Raw genomic sequence first — 16,046 nt, forward strand, 5'->3', positions numbered from 1 at the left:
TTATATGTCTCCTCTCCCCTGACAGAACAGGGATTTGTGTGTTTACACACACAAATCCCCGTGCTGGCTCTCATGCATGCGATCGTGGGTGACCAGCGCCGATCGTGCCTGCCGGTCAAGCGCATCAGGTCCCCCTCTGTGCCTCTGGCGGCTCTTAAAGGGAACAATGTACCTATACATTGTTTTGCGCAGCTGTGCCATTCTGCCGACGTATATCGGCGTGAGCCAGTCGGCAAGTGGGTAATCTACATGTCATATCCTGCCCCCATTGTTTTTAGATGGTTAGTGGGCATGGAGAAGGAGGGAGGGAGTAGGCTGTCATTTACCACTGTGTATACACCCACATGTATGACTCTATAGTCACATGGGCTACTCAGATGTGAAAGGGAGGAAATGCTCAGCATAGAAACTCAATGAAAACTGAGCATGTGCAAAGCGGCCACCACAGCTGTAAATTCCCAGCTGAATTGGGGACTTGGACAGAAGATGGAGATAGAGAGCATCAGGATCAACCTGTTTTTTTCCAGAATACAGGAAAGGAATATCATAGTGACTGAGTGAGTATGAACAGCATGTAATACAACATTTATTGATAGTTTTTTTATGATGCGGGTTTAGTAACACTTTAAATGCACTGTATATGCCATCGGTGTGTTTTTTCAGTGCATTTACAGCACACTTGTGGTATATTTCAATAGAAGTAAATAGAGGCAATTGGGAAGCCTGGGGAACTCTGCAGGCAGCGTAATTGTGCCGCGAAGCAAGGCACTGCTAGTGCTGCAGTGTGAACACCTCCATCCTCTCTCTATTTTTACAATTTTCAGTGGTGTTGATAGGGGATCAGGAAGCAGTAACAACGCGACCCAACTGCCTCTTTTTCAATGCCTATGTGAAAGAGCCCTCAAACAGAACACAAGCAGCATAGAGAAATGTACAGATCATCAAAAAAGTCATAACTCAACAATACACATTTTTCCTTTAAATATGTTTATTGGCTTGTGGCAATGACAATGTAGATATATTGTACAGGTAAGATATATAAGTTTTGCTCTGCTCAGCAGTAACTCAGCAATGCAAGCTTTTACTTTAGATTTCCCATACTTAGGAACTTAGACTATATGTAATATGAATTAGAATATAGGAGGTATAAAGTATTGTAACTGATATAAAATTATTCAGATTTTACAAAGCCACCACTGTCTTTCCTGTCTTATTATTCTTCTTCAGAATCTTCAAGCTCTGAAAATAAAAGAGTGAAACGAATAGTTACTATTTGCATGGGTAAAGGAAAACTCTAAAATAGCTAAGGTGTATACCACCCTATCATGTATAGAAGTGGAAACAGGACCCTCAACTATTGCCCTCCCATAGAATTATATAACATTCAGGTAGAATTATCAGCAAAACAATTTGTTTCATTTTGGATAGAGTAAGGGAGAGTTATAAACCCTATCAGATTTTTTTTTTTCGCCATTTGTGTCCCATTGTGGAGATTTCCCATCACTTCCTGTCTCATAGCCAAACAGGAAGTGAGAGGAAATCACCGAAAAGTAAAGGAATTTCATGGGGACCCCCAGGTCCCCATTGGAAGATTTCCCCTCTATTAATTTTCTGGGGACAACCCAAAATTCGGGATTTCCTTTTACTTTCAATGATAATGGTAAACAGGACAAATAGAGAGGATGAATCACTCTAACCGGGGCACAAATAGCAATAAAAATTGACAGGTGTTCTAATCCTTCTCCAATTTAGTTATACTTTCAGTGAAAACAAAAGAAGAGAAGGGATTCTGTACAGGTAATACTGTAAAAAACATTTTATATGCAAAAAGAAAAATTTGTATCGCACATATACATATAAGACTAGAGTGACCCTATTTTACCACTAGCTAGACTGTGTATCACAAATCATTTGAGTCCGTTCTATTGGCCACAGTGATTACGACCTCTGTTTTGTGTGGCTCACCCCTCTTATTGTAATTGTGTTTTGCACACTACAAAAGTCAGTTGTAGTATTTTCATTGCTGTGCGTTTTCTTTTTCTTTTTTTTTAACACACAAACGAGTGCACCCCTGTATTCAATAATACAGCGTTACATTTATTTTTTCATGCAAGACATGTACAGTAAGTGCCTGGATATCAGCCTTTGCAATCCCTGCCCTGTACACCAGAGCTTAGGCCTAGTACACACTACTAGTTTTTTTTTCGTTCAAAAAAAAAAAAAAAAAAGGTCGGAGCCGCTGCACTAACAGTTAGTATGTTAGTACAGTGCGATGTTAGTACAGTGCTCTCCCCTGCTGTGCTATCGTGTTCTGACAGGGACACACACTCTGGTCAGCACTCAGACATTGGCTGAGAGCGTTGATCGGGAACTGGTCGGCAGACCATTTTTGGTCATGCCCCTTCGACAGAAGCCAGCCGAACAGCCGGACCGGCTGCTATACACACGGCCGAATGTGGGCAGGTTTCTATTGAACCGGCCGATGACATTTGGCCTGTGTTTACTATTCTTTAGACTAAGAGAGGGTGAAGCAGCGTATGGAGTCAGTCAGTTATGAAACAGTACCCATGCATTAACTAAGAACATACTGATAGGAGGTGAGGGCCTTTCACTGTCCAGTCACAAAGCTGGGGGTGGGGGGTGGTGATGAGATATGTAAGTGTTAATTAAGTGCAGCTTAAAAAAAAAAAAAAAAAAACAGGCCTTCTGCCTCTCCAAACTGGGCTGTGTGGAACAGCTGTGTTTTGTGGGTAAAATAGCTCCCTGAGGCTGGGTTCACACTATTGCGATGTCAGACATCGCATGTAATTCGCACCGCATTGCTGTGCAGATCACATGCAGTGTCTGTGCGATGCGAATTCAGCCATACAGGTTGTATGGCTAAATTTGCATCGCATTTGAACCAAAATTGTGCAGTACACTTTTTTGGTCCGCACTGGAATCGGTTAACACATGGGTGATCACATCCATGCTATCCGATTTCTGCACCATTTCACAGTTCGCACTGCGAACCGATCTGGGGGTGTCATTAACTTCGTATTGACACCTGCAATGGTTTGAATAGAGCGGTGTGAACTGCCTGCGAGAGACATGCGATGCGGGAATCCGTACAGGATTCGCACTGGTTCCCGCATTGCATACAGTGCCTTGAAAAAGTATTCACAACCCTTGAAATTTTCCACATTTTGTCATGTTACTACCAAAAACTTAAATGTATTTAATTGGGATTGTATGTGATAAACCAACACAAAGTGGCACATAATTGTGAAGTGGAAGGAAAATGATAAATGGTTTTCAATTTTTTTTACAAATAAATATCTGAAAAGTGGTGTGCATTTGTATTCAGCCCCCTTTACTCTGATACCCCTAACTAAAATTTAGTCGAATCAATTGCTTTCAGAAGCCACCTAATTAGTAAATAGACTCCACCTGTGTGTAATTTAATCTCAGTATAAATACAGCTGTTCTGTAAAGCCATCAGAGGTATGTTAGAGAAACTTTGTGAACAAACTGCATCCTTAAGGCCATGAAACACACCAGACAGGTCAGGGATAATGTTGTGGAGACGTTTAAAGCAGAGTTATGTTATGAAAAAATATCCCATCCTTTGAACATCTCACGGAGCACAGTTCAATCCATCATCCGAAAATAGAAAGAGTATGGCACAACTGCAAACCTACTAAGACATGGCTGTCCACTTAAACTGACAGGCCAGGCAAGGAGAGCATTAATTAGAGAAGCAGCCAAGAGGCCCATGGTAACTCTGGAGGAGCTGCAGAGATCCACAGCTCAGATTGGAGAATCTGTCCACAGGACAATTATTATTCATCCACACCACAATTAGGCCTTTATAGAAGAGTGGAAAGAAGAAAGCCATTTTTGAAAGAAAGCTTTAAGAAGTCCCGTTTGCAGTTTGCGAGAAGCCATGGGGGAGCCATGTGGAAGAAGGTGTTCTGGTCAGATGAGACCAAAATTTAACTTTTTGTCCTAAAAGCAAAATGCTATGTGTGGTGGAAAACTAACACTGCACGTCACCCTGAACACACCATCCCGACTCATACATGGTGATGACAGCATCATGTTGTGGTGATGCTTTTCTTCAGTAGGGACAGGGAAACTGGTCAGAGTTGATGGGAAGATGGATGGAGCCAAATACAGGGCAATCTTAGAAGAGAACCTGTTGGAGTCTGCAAAAGACTTGAGACTGGGGTGGAGGGCTCAGCTTCCAGCAGGACAACGACCCTAAACATACAGCCAGAGCTACAATGAAATGGTTGAGATCAAAGCATATTCATGTGTTAGAATGGTCCAGTCAAAGTCCAGACCTGAATCCAATTGAAAATCTGTGTAAAGACTTGAAAATTGCTGTTCACAGACACTCTCCATTCAATCTGACAGAGCTATTTTCTAGAGAAGAATGGGCTAACATGTCACTCTCTAGATGTGCAAAGCTGGTAGAGACATACCTGAAAAGACTTGCAGCTGTAATTGCAGTGAAAGATGGTTCTACAAAGTACTGACTCAGGGGGGCTGAATACAAATGCACGCCACACTTTTCACATATTTATTTGTAAAAAAAATGTAAAACCATTTATAATTTTCCTTCCACTTCACAATTATGTGCCACTGTGTTGGTCTATCAGATAAAATTCCAATAAAATACATTTACGAACATTTACATTTCAGCAGGAACAAGCTGAAATTCGAATCATGTGTGGGCAGGCTGAATGTACCCAAGTTGATCGATCAGCTTGGGTACAACAAGCCTGACAGATTTTACACGCGATTATTGCTAGCGATAATCATTGTGTTATCCCGGTGGGGGAAGCCATCCCCGCCGGGAAAACACAAGGGCTTATCGCTAGCAATAATCGCATGTAAAATCTGTCTGCATGGTAGCCAATCAGCTTCTAACTTCAGCTTATTCAATTAAGCTTTGACAAAAAAAAAAAAAAAAACTGGAAGCTGATTGGTTTCTATGCTGAGCTGCTCCACATTTTTGCAATCTCCAGTTTTAGTAAATCAATCCCAATTCCTTTTTATATTAACTACAAGTATATCATAGTACATGTAGAATGTAAAAAGGAACACAGCACTATGATAATATTCTGGGCCATCAGCCACTGTTTCTTATCAGGCTGATAGTTTTTTCAGTGGATACTGACAGTTTCAAACATGGTTCTTTACTCCTGATTCCCTACCTGATCCACTCTTTGTCCTTCTCCAGGGGCTCAAGTCAAATGCTGGGATCTGAGAACAGTTCACAAAGTCCCGCGGATAGCTGTTTGCTACGAAAACATTTCGGGGGACTTGCGTGATCCCTGTGTTGTCACAGATGATTCGAGACATTGTAACTCTTTCTATTGCATTTTTTTGAGCTGGTGTGAACTGATTGGGCAGCTCATAATAAAACCTGTATGGAAATAAGTGATCAGTAATGTAGAACCAGAAAAATACATATAATGATGCAAAAAATGGGAGGTCATTGCAAAGTTCTATGGTATATATTCACCTGTCTCCATCACGGGTTCTGCGGAATTGGTTTCCAATTAAACAAGCTAACAGTTCGCCCACTCTCGCATTAGGCAACAGGGGTTCTGCAACAGCTCCAATCCAGATGTCAATGTTTTCAGGTGTGCCATATAGCTGCATGAATTTTTCTGCCAGTTGTCGGTTTCTTAGTACCTGAGCCAGTTGTGTCACATTACGAGGTGCGCAAAGGCCACAAAATCTCCTCCATGTATTGTATCCTAATTTTACAGGAATATTAAAAAATAGCCATCATGAAAAAAACTGCTACATAAGAAGTGAAAGACTAACTTAATGTAACTTAAAATGATAATATATAGGTAATTTAGAGATTTTAGGTTTATAGTCTTTTGCTGATTTCTAAATAGAACTCATAACAATATGCTAATTCCATATCTTATAAACCTCTTTAAATAATAAGTACAATGGATTTTTCTAAACAGTCATCATAAATAAGATTCTAGATCAGTGTTTCTCAACTCAAGTTCTCAAGGCACCCTAACAGGTCATGTTTTCAGGATTTCCCTCAGATGAAACAGCTGTGGTAATTACTAAGGCAGTGAAACTGATCAAATCACTTGTGTAAAATAATGGAGAGCCTGAAAACATGACCTGTTGGGGCGCCTTGAAGACTGGAGTTGAGAAACACTGTTCTAGATGGAGCCTACAACAAAGGACAACTATTCTCATTAACTTTTTGTGCAGAGGATTTTTATCTTTATCATCTACCTGGTAGTCCATGATCCCTGCTTCGTTGCAAGTTAATGGCCCCCAGATCAAGGCCAATTCGTTTGAAAAGCTCAAACAGGTGATCACGGAGCTCATCTACCAAAATCTGGTTCTGTCGGTTGAGTTTTGCCCGGTTTGCCATTAGACCACGAAGAAGTGGGTCAACACCTCCTGCAAGAAGATCACAATATACAAAATCATCAGCTTGAAATGAGTATATGAGTTGTATTTGGGTCATAAAGGTTGAAAGATAGGAATCATTACAATATCAGGCAAGGAAACTAATAATGTAAAATGGCATAATGCAGATGATATTCTACATCATTCTTTTTCAAATGGGGTGCCTTCAGGTCTCTTCAGGGGTGCTTTGGTAAAATGCCTAAAAATTGCCCAAAAAGTATATACAAGCCATCAGGTAGATGAAGTCTGCCTTTTACTTACACAAAGCTATAGGTTTTCATTGCCAGCAATTACAACCTTCTAGCCACCGGCGTCCTAACAACCAATGATGTCATCGGTTGATGAGGACGTCAGGCACCTGCACAGCATCCTTCTTTTCCCCTCTCCACCAGCACTGAGGTCACATTAACTGAGTGAGGACAAGAAACTGAGGGAGAAATATGGAATACTATTCAGTATCAGTGTGCAAAGGTGTACAGTATATGTTTTAGAATAATAAATTACTTCTAACATTGGGTGTCCTACAAATGTGGATGCTGCTGGGTTATGTTTAGTTTACCATAATTTAGAATGGGGTGCCTCGAGATTTTAAAATTTTAAAGTGTGTCTTGATTGATAAAAAGTTGAGAAACACTGTTCTACACATTGGTAAAACACACTAAAAGGTCTAAAATGGGGTTGGGGGTATTCCATGCCTTAGGGTTTCCTATTCTGGACAATCAAAATATACCTTCTCGTACAACTCTCCAGGTATTGAAGAAGGTCAGGTGCAGAGGAACTGGAGGCAGGTTTCTTGAGGACTGATAACGATCCACCAGTCGATAAATGAACGGCTGGATCATTGTGTGCCCCATACGGAAAATCAGACTGAACACATTGGATGCTCCTGGATTTTCAGAATCATTGTAGCGACGGTAAGTAGGAAGAACCCTGGACATAGAAGAGCCCAATAACAGGGGCAGCCAGTCTTTATAGTTTATTTTCTGTCAAAGAAAAAAATATTTAGAACTTTTGGAAATAAAAATAGTAGAATAATTTATAATGGTTCAAAACTTTCAGGAATGCTAGTAATTTAGAACAGAAGATGTCAAACACTGGTGCATGTTGGTTTGTTCATCTTGCAATTGCCAGGGTGTATGTGGTCTCTGCCAATTGTATTACAAATATGAACCGCTAAAAGTAAAGTAAATTGCAGCCTGATGCTCAAATCATGGTCTTGGTGCTAAATTAGCTTATGTATACTGGCTTTTAAAGCAAAACCAATTTCTCACCTGTGTCAAAGCCCCTATTATCTTTCTTGTTTCCTGGAAGAGTGTTTCTCCTGACCATCTTGGATTTAATCTGCGCAACTCAGTAGCAATGCGATTGTGTTCTCTGATGAAGATTGTGTGAAACGCAGTCAGACCAGGCTGCTCACTGACTCGAGGATCCCCTGAAGGACACGCAGAAGGTTAACATCATCCATTCTTCATGACTAATATATGTATTCAAGATCATAAGTTTTTAGTTAGAAACAAAAACACATATTAGGAGTTTAATAAGCAGATATTATACAATCTAGCCAGCATTTTGCACAGTCCTTTTAAATGGCATATTCTGTAAATGAGATGTCTATGGAATAGCAGCCACGCCAACAACTATTACACAAGCATGCTCCCCTGTTTTCACCATCAGGAAAGCCATGAGAAAATTACATCCTATCTAGTTAGTGGTTTATACTTTAAGCTATTACATCAGACTCTTCTTTTCCATTGTGCCTGTAAAGCAATACTAATAATATAAGCAATATAAGTTTACCCACCAGCTAAGAAACATGGGAGACCAGAGGTTTTATTCGTCTGGAGACAGAAGTCTTCTTCAATCCCGCTGGTGCTGAACGGTAAGTAGACCCGCCCATTATCAGTAAACCTATCATTAACAGCCATAAGACCAAGCTGATTTTGCCTGTTACGAAGTCTGTTGGCCAACTCATTGGTGCTGCCATACACTTGACTGGCATCAACGTAAGAAGTGAGAATATTCATCTGTTCACGTATAGGGGACTGTGGCACACTGGCTGGAGATGAACGGAAGAGTGGTATGCAGTCAGTGCGATTTCTTATTCGAGGGTCATTAGGAGGGATCTGTGAAATCAAATGCATATGATTAACCATCTTTTTCACCTATTTTTTGTTTACATATTTTTATATTCACACATACATACACATATGAGCAGTGTGCAGCTTATCTGGGACAGATAAAGCATTCTGTGCATGTATGGCACATACAAAAGTGGACAAACCAATCACTTCAGCCCCAAAACAATTGCCATTAGAAGGGTTACAGTCCACTATTCATAAAAAAAAAAAAAACATGCTAACGCTAGGGTGTGAATATGTATGCAGCCAATAAATGTCAGCTTTTATTGTTTAACAAACAGAAAATGTGTACCTATAAAGTGCTAATTCAAATGTAAAAATCCCAATTAAATCTGTTTTAATTTGAAGAAGCCTGTCCCATCGACTGTGTCCTTCTGGAAGGTTCTGGTCAACTCTATGATCCTTTTTTACAAAGCCACATATATGTTATGTTTATATATTTTTTATTACTGTTGGAAAAGCAGGTCTTTGTTTTTCTAAGATGTTTATGGCCCTGCATGGCCATTTTCATGGCGGCATGTTGCCACCATGTTTTGTGATGTCAACTCCAAATTTAATAAATAGAATAAAGAAAAAAAATCTGTTTTAATTCCATACACTGTAATATTGTAGTGTTTATTAGAGATTTGAGAATTGTTGTTTTTTCAGAGTTGTATATATATAGATCATTTTTGTATTGTAGTTCTATGTATATATAAAAAATGTTTCTCAATAGAAATAGATTGAACACGTAATTCCATACTGAAACACTGCAGATGTCTAATGCAAACCAATGTATTTGCTGTTTGTTAGATTAGTTAAAATCTAGTAAACCGTTTTCAACTCCTTTTATGTATAAAAAATTACTTTAATGGAAAGTTACCTTCAGAGGAAAACATGGTAGCTCCCGGGCACAGCTGTGATCACAATCAATGCCTCTTAGAAAGGTTGATCTTGATGGAGTTTCTGGTGCCAGATCAAGATCATGATCAATCCACTGACCCCATTGCATGAACATAAGTGATCTTTGCCTGTCTAGGGTCTGCTGGCTCTCTGGAAACCGGATAATTTCATTGGATACAGCCCTTGCCTGAAAAGCATGACAATTTAAAGTCTTAAGTACATTATGATGCAGATAGATTTAAGTACATTTAAAGGATATGTTTAATAAAAAAGATTTTCTTAAGTTTTGGATACAGTTGGGGAGGTTTAGAACCCCTGTTGTGTTTTTACTCCAGCCTAAGGCTCCTTTAGAGAGATCTACCTTCACTTTCTATCCTGTTGATATTGTTTACCAGACAGGTAACTCTCCAACAGTAACACAGATGTTGAATCTGAAGATTTTCACATCTTTGCCACATCATTTTATAATACACTTGTTATAAAATAAAATATAGAGAGCAGAGCAAATAGTCACCAGAGGCAAAACAAAGCCATTGATCGGTCGATTTTCTGTCCATCCTTGAGGTAAGGATCTTCCATCTTCATACTGGGCTCTTAGTAATCGTGTATAGGGCCTGTTGGAAACGCCAAAGTTGGGAAATCTCCTAAGAAGAAAAAGGCCAATATTATCATTCTGTTTAATTGTATATAATCACCAACAATTAATTTATTTTATTTGCTCCATTTTGGTCTGGTAAAAGTACCATTGAAAATATTTTGTAATATCTGTTTGATAAATGCAAAAACTACCTCTTGATCCCAGAAATCTTGAGATTAAGGATGGGTACACTACACACAGATCAAAATTTGCCAGTTTGGCAGGGAGTGGCCTGAATTTTAATCTGTATATGGACCACCCTGTTCGACAGAAGTCCGTCAGTAGATTGACTTCTGTGGAAAGGCCACATTGGAAAACTTTAACTGATCAGCACCTGTAGCCAACTGGCTTGCAGGCACTAATCAACGTATTCAGGAAGCAGAAAGCCTGCAATGTCAGAATACTATTTCACAGTAGGGAGGATCTTTCTTTTCACCTTGCTGGTGTGAATGAGGGAATCCATTCGTTTTTTTCTTTTAGCCCGCCGACTGAACAAAAAGGAAAAAAAACTATGCCTGTGTACCCAGCATTACTTGTGAAAACTGTCTTTACTCTTTACTTGTGCTACAGCCTTATCAGTTACATTGTTCCCAGTTATCACTGTGGACTAAAAAAACAACTTCCTCTGTTATGAAGAAAAATAGAGGGGTGTGTTATGTAGTCCTGTCCTAGAGTGACAATGCTGCTCTTCCACAGATACAGTTCGGTGAGTGAGAGCTGTCACTATAGGATAGGTGTGATAGGTAAGTGTGTTACTTGCAGGATCACCAGGCAAAAATAAAGGGAAACGCCTAAAAGAAAAATAATGAAGTCACCAGGACTGGTAAGCTGCAATATATTACAGGTTTTTTTTTTGTACTTGAGTTTTGATACATATGAATGCATAGTATTCACATTTATTGGACCAACACAGAAAAAGCTTAAATGTAGCATTGTAGAAGGCTGTCGCATGTCAACAATAGAAATCAACCTTCTGAACTTACATTATTTATTTATTTTCTCTATTGATGGGCAAATCATTTTGTAAACCATACCAAAGCCTAATTTCTGTAGATACCTAGAGGGCATGGCTGTGACATTCCTAGCTTCAGGGTCTCAGGTGAAAAAATAATTGTCACATTAAAAAAAAAAAATAGAATAAAAGGCCATATTAAAGTAATTGTATTCACACGTCAGTGATGCTACAATCATTCAGTAGCTAGTAGTAACGTTTATTAAAAAAAAAAAAAAGAAAACATCAAACTTTATACTCAAACCCTAGACATCGGGTAGGGCTGCCATAACAGCTCATTTTCTTTCTCCCACCTGTTGTTGCATTCTCCAGTGAAGGTGCGGTATTGATCATTTGCACAATTCGTTGGAAGAAGCAGAAAAGCATAGCCAGAAGCCTTGTGTAACATGTCCAGTTGATTTACTGTCAGCAAGTCTAGAGGATAAAATAATTCTGTTAGTTATGAAAGCACCTAAAGCTTTTAGATTCCAGTAGTTCCTAACAAACTATTGAAATCCAGTCACACAACCAAAACATACTAATCAACTCTCCATGTAACAATGTCAGCATTTTTTTAAACTATACCTGAAATATTGAAGGGTCTGCTGTAAAAACTTGTTAACTTCTCCGTCAGAAGGTCATAGGTGGTCTCTATGTAGTCAGCAGCTCGGATGTGATTTCTGCTTGAGGCCACAGGCTGCTTAAAGTATGACATGACCTCAGAAGGGGTGATAGATCCCGTTCTCAGTCTCTCTTTAAGTCTGAAATTATAAAATGTGCATGTTATTCTTGCCAAAGTTTTCGTTGTTTATTTAAAGGAACTTTTAATTACAGTATATGCTCACCCCAGACCTATCCACAACCCATGTAAAGTCCTGAGTAATTGTACAGATATAAGTATCCAATTGGCCATGGATCAGACAACCGAATTATGAAGAAAAAGACTACCAAGACTGCTCTTGTTAAAGACTTGCGTTTACTAGCTAAACATGCCTATTTCATGAATGCTAAGTTTTAGAACAAATTGTCAGCCCTTAGCCCTGGTTCACAATGCTGCAACTTGCCATGTGACTTGCAATATATAAAGAAGTTGCATGACAAGTGAAAACGCACTTATTGCAAAGGCAGCCATTCCAATCAATGCCACTAGCAGCAACTTTTAAAAGGTTCCTGCATTACTTTGATGCGACTTAGAGTCCCATAGACTCTAATGTCACATGAAAGTCACAAGCATGTCGCTCTGGAAAGGGCACGACAATGGGGTCGCAACAGTGTGAACCAAGGCTTAGTGTTGATGTTTTTACCTAAGTATAATTATACTTTTATGGAAAATAGAATAAATTCTTTCTGCTGCCTTTCAGAGATGGAGTTGACATGCCCATCGTGCTTTATGATGGGTGTGCCCTTAACAATAAGTCAATGCTAAAATCAGTTTTCAGTTGTCCCACGACCTCTGAAAATAAATTTATAAAAAAAAACATAGTATATGTTAATAATGAACATTAGGTAAGCTGATAGATTAGTTAATTAATACATTTTCAAAATTTGCAGTGGTGAAAAGGGGAACGTACACTTGGCGGGTATGTTTGTAGGCTGCATCCACAAGTTTCTTTGCTTGCTGGAGTGAATCAAGGATAAAGTTGTTGTCCAACTCTTCCACTCCATCTAGAATGATGAGACAGAGTCATACATGTAACCATTTATAAGACAGGGTATTATTGGATCAGTTCATATTAGCGACCAAACAGCAGTTGCCTTTAACTGCTCTGATTGGTCTAAACTGGCATACGGTGACGTATCATTAGATCACTTTAATATAGTATATATTGTTTTTTGTTTTATTCTTTTCCACAATAAGAACAGTAGGGAATGTCTAAAAGCCTGTAATTTTTCAGTTTTTTTCTCATTGCGAATTCTCCTCACTTCCTTTCCCAGAGACACAACAGAAGTGAAAGAAATTCCCCTTTCAGACAGAACACATGTTCCATTAGATAATTTACCTTCACCTACTTCTGACAATCAGAAATGCAGAGAGGGTGACTTTCCCCAGCAGTAAAACCTAAGAAAGGTTCTAACCCATCTCCACGCTATCGAAAGCTAAAATAAAAACTATTGGCGTCTAATATACTGTAATTGCTATATTTTACTGCATTTTACCCATCATTGTTATATTTTTATCTAATAGACAACCCTAGAAGCGTTTTATGGCTGCTTTTCTTAATCTGATTATCAGAGTAAACAAACTATAAACAATATAAATTTACACAATTAATGTCCCATACATACTATTAGATTTTCTGCAGATTTTTGTCTTCAGATTTACCAAAACCATGTAGTGCAAGGGCCTGCCTGATTGCATACAAATTGAAACGCTTAAGGTTTGACCTCATTTTATACGATTTTGGTAAATCTGAAGACAAAAATCTGCAGAAAATCTAATAGTGTGTATGGGGTCTAAGGCTTCATGTACACTGCTGCTGGTAAACTGACGTTTAGGAGCAGTTGGGTGTTTTTTTTCAGCTGCCCCTGATCTTTCCTCTATGTTATCTTATCAGTACATGTACACAGGGTCGTTTGTAGTAATTTCTAGGCAAGTTGAGTTTAGAAGCATTTTTTGGAAAGCAAAAAAATGCGTTCAGGATGGATGTTCAGAGGCATTTTAAATGGCAAATGTCTGTAACAGCGTGTAAACGCATTTAAATGCAGTAAATCGTTTATAGCCACGTTTCGTTTACAGGTATTTTTCATTTTTGACTATTTAAAAATAAAAAATAAAAGACTTCGAAACGCAAACGTGGCTAAATGAGGCATGTAAACGCAGTAAAATGGACGTTTTTAAATGCCGATTACTATCTGTCAAGTTAAATAGTTCAGGAGAGGTTGTAAAACGTCCTGTGTACATTAAGCCTTAATCTGATAAAAGGAAACATATAAACAATACGTATATTACTTAGTACATACTTATCTCCAACATCTATTTGCCAATTCTTTGAATTTTATTCTCATATTGTACCACAAAAGAAGTAAACTCACAACGTAACTTTGATCTTATGTTATCTAAGTGTATGATTTCCATTTTAGTATAAAAAAATAAAAGAGCACTTAAATGTAAACTTTTATTTTGAATGAATTACCAAATATTTTAATAAAGTTGATATCCTATCTCAATGCATTCATTGCACTTAAAATAATAATACATGGTATAAAGGATGCTATATATATATATATATATATATATATATATATATATATATATATAAAAGACAAACTACATCTTTAAAACTTTCAATACACGTGAACTATCATGCGATTTCATATTTAATTTAAAATACTGTCCTATAAGGGGTCAGTCCATAGAAACCTAATAGGGTTTGGAGGACATTAAAGAACTTTTAAATCATCCATATCCGTACCCCTTAAGCAAGTTAACTACACCTGCTGCAGCCACGACACTCAAATTCTGCTGCTCTCTGTTGAATGTTCATTTGTTTTACATAACTGAATATAGTACAGAAAGATGAATGAGGATCTCTGCAGGGGAAGTCTGATGAAATTAGCCACTGGAGTGCTCCAGACAGATAGTAAAGCCAAATGGTTAATCCAGCCCTATCGTATTTCTAAAACATACATTTGTGTTTAAATACTCGTCATTTAAATATCTAGACATATTAGAATTATATACAAAACATACATAAAGTAAAATTAGCAATTCAATAAATTATTATTAAAAAAAATATTGGGTAGCATTAAAGGAAATTTGACGAAAATATTTTGACTACCATTGCTAACCTTCCGAAAATGCTAATTGCTTGTTTGTCATGCTGATCCTTTGACTGCAATACTTACCAAATCATTATTTTGGATAAAGTATGTACTTAGAGTAGTCAACTGGAGTGTGACTAATTACTACAAGCTATACCATTACCTGGTGAAGTCTGAACTCCTGATCTCTATACTAGTTAGGGCCTCAGAAAGTATTAAAATACTTGTGTCAGCATTAGTGCCAGGCAACTAGCATTTTCAAAAGGAGGGTAGGTTTGCTTTAAGAAAAGAAAAACAGTAAATGGACCAGATTAGTAAATAAACAACTATACCTATGAATGTTTTGTTCTACAGCGGCCAGGCTATGCCAACAGCCATTTAAACATTTTTGCTGCATTTTCACGTTCACATCTAAAGTGATACATAAGAAATTCAACCTAAATAAGACAGTCAACAATAATGGTTTACCGTAATAAGATGCTGTGCCAATCTGCACCAGTCCAAGGACCAGAAGAAGAGAAATACTGACATGCAGGGGAGCCATATTTCAGCTCCTGAAATAAAATAAATTTTGCATAAGTGAACTTCGTTTAAGGTTAATAGTGGCTAATCAGACAAAGGTGAATGGTGATGTGGAGTGGTGTCTTACCTTCTGTGTCCTGGATGTACAGTCCTTGCAGTGGTCCTCTGTATTTATATAGAACAACACTATGGGGGGAGTGAATGGGGATGTCACAACAAGAAAGGTTACACTAAGACAGCTTATTAGGCAACACACTTTGACACAGTGATTACAGAATACTCGAAATTAGGAAGTTTTACATAATAAATCTACTTTACTGAAGAACCATATAAAAATGTGTTTGTAAAAATCCTTAAAGGGGTATTAAACACAAAAACAAAAATGTATAATGTTGCAGATATCAATCTATAATGTGGTGGCTACATTTTTTTTGCAGTGTTAAATGGTTTGTCTCAACCATTTAACTGCACTTTTGCTGGACAGCTTGGTTTATAAAATGAAGACGAAAAAAAACAGACTTACTGGCCAGATCAAGAGGTGAAAATAAAGAAAAAAGCCTAAAAAAGAAACAATTGTAGCCACCACATCTAAGCTGCAGTTTTTACATTTTGTTATTACAGGTATTTACACAGCACTTTACATATACTGTATATTGTACATTCACATCAGTCCCAG

At 38.1% G+C, this 16,046-nt stretch overlaps 1 protein-coding gene across 1 annotated transcript; it reads right to left on the bottom strand.

The window, feature by feature from the left end:
- Nucleotides 1–970: 970 nt before the first annotated feature.
- LOC141128897 (eosinophil peroxidase-like) lies at nt 971–15,561 on the bottom strand. The gene is made up of 14 exons (XM_073616526.1): nt 15,498–15,561; nt 15,317–15,402; nt 12,658–12,751; nt 11,672–11,847; nt 11,401–11,521; nt 9,973–10,102; nt 9,439–9,645; nt 8,240–8,561; nt 7,710–7,870; nt 7,169–7,421; nt 6,259–6,429; nt 5,513–5,750; nt 5,202–5,413; nt 971–1,239 (listed from the first exon to the last, which is right to left on the bottom strand). Exons 2-14 carry the CDS (start codon nt 15,390–15,392, stop codon nt 1,214–1,216), a joined length of 2,187 nt encoding a protein of 728 aa, XP_073472627.1. The 5' UTR covers nt 15,393–15,402; nt 15,498–15,561; the 3' UTR covers nt 971–1,213.
- Nucleotides 15,562–16,046: the final 485 nt, after the last annotated feature.

The sequence above is a fragment of the Aquarana catesbeiana genome, linkage group LG02 (assembly GCF_042186555.1).
Source record: "Aquarana catesbeiana isolate 2022-GZ linkage group LG02, ASM4218655v1, whole genome shotgun sequence".
Classification (NCBI taxonomy): domain Eukaryota; kingdom Metazoa; phylum Chordata; class Amphibia; order Anura; family Ranidae; genus Aquarana; species Aquarana catesbeiana.

Bases quoted from the DNA above. Each gene is read 5' to 3' on its own strand.
- LOC141128897 (XM_073616526.1), bottom strand. From the start codon at position 15,392: ATGGCTCCCCTGCATGTCAGTATTTCTCTTCTTCTGGTCCTTGGACTG. The intron at 10,103-11,400 runs GTGGGAGAAAGA...TTTTCTTCTTAG, and splicing joins ACTGGAGAATGCAACAACAG to GAGATTTCCCAACTTTGGCG. The intron at 7,422-7,709 runs GTGAGAAATTGG...TTTCTTTGACAG, and splicing joins TAATAGGGGCTTTGACACAG to AAAATAAACTATAAAGACTG.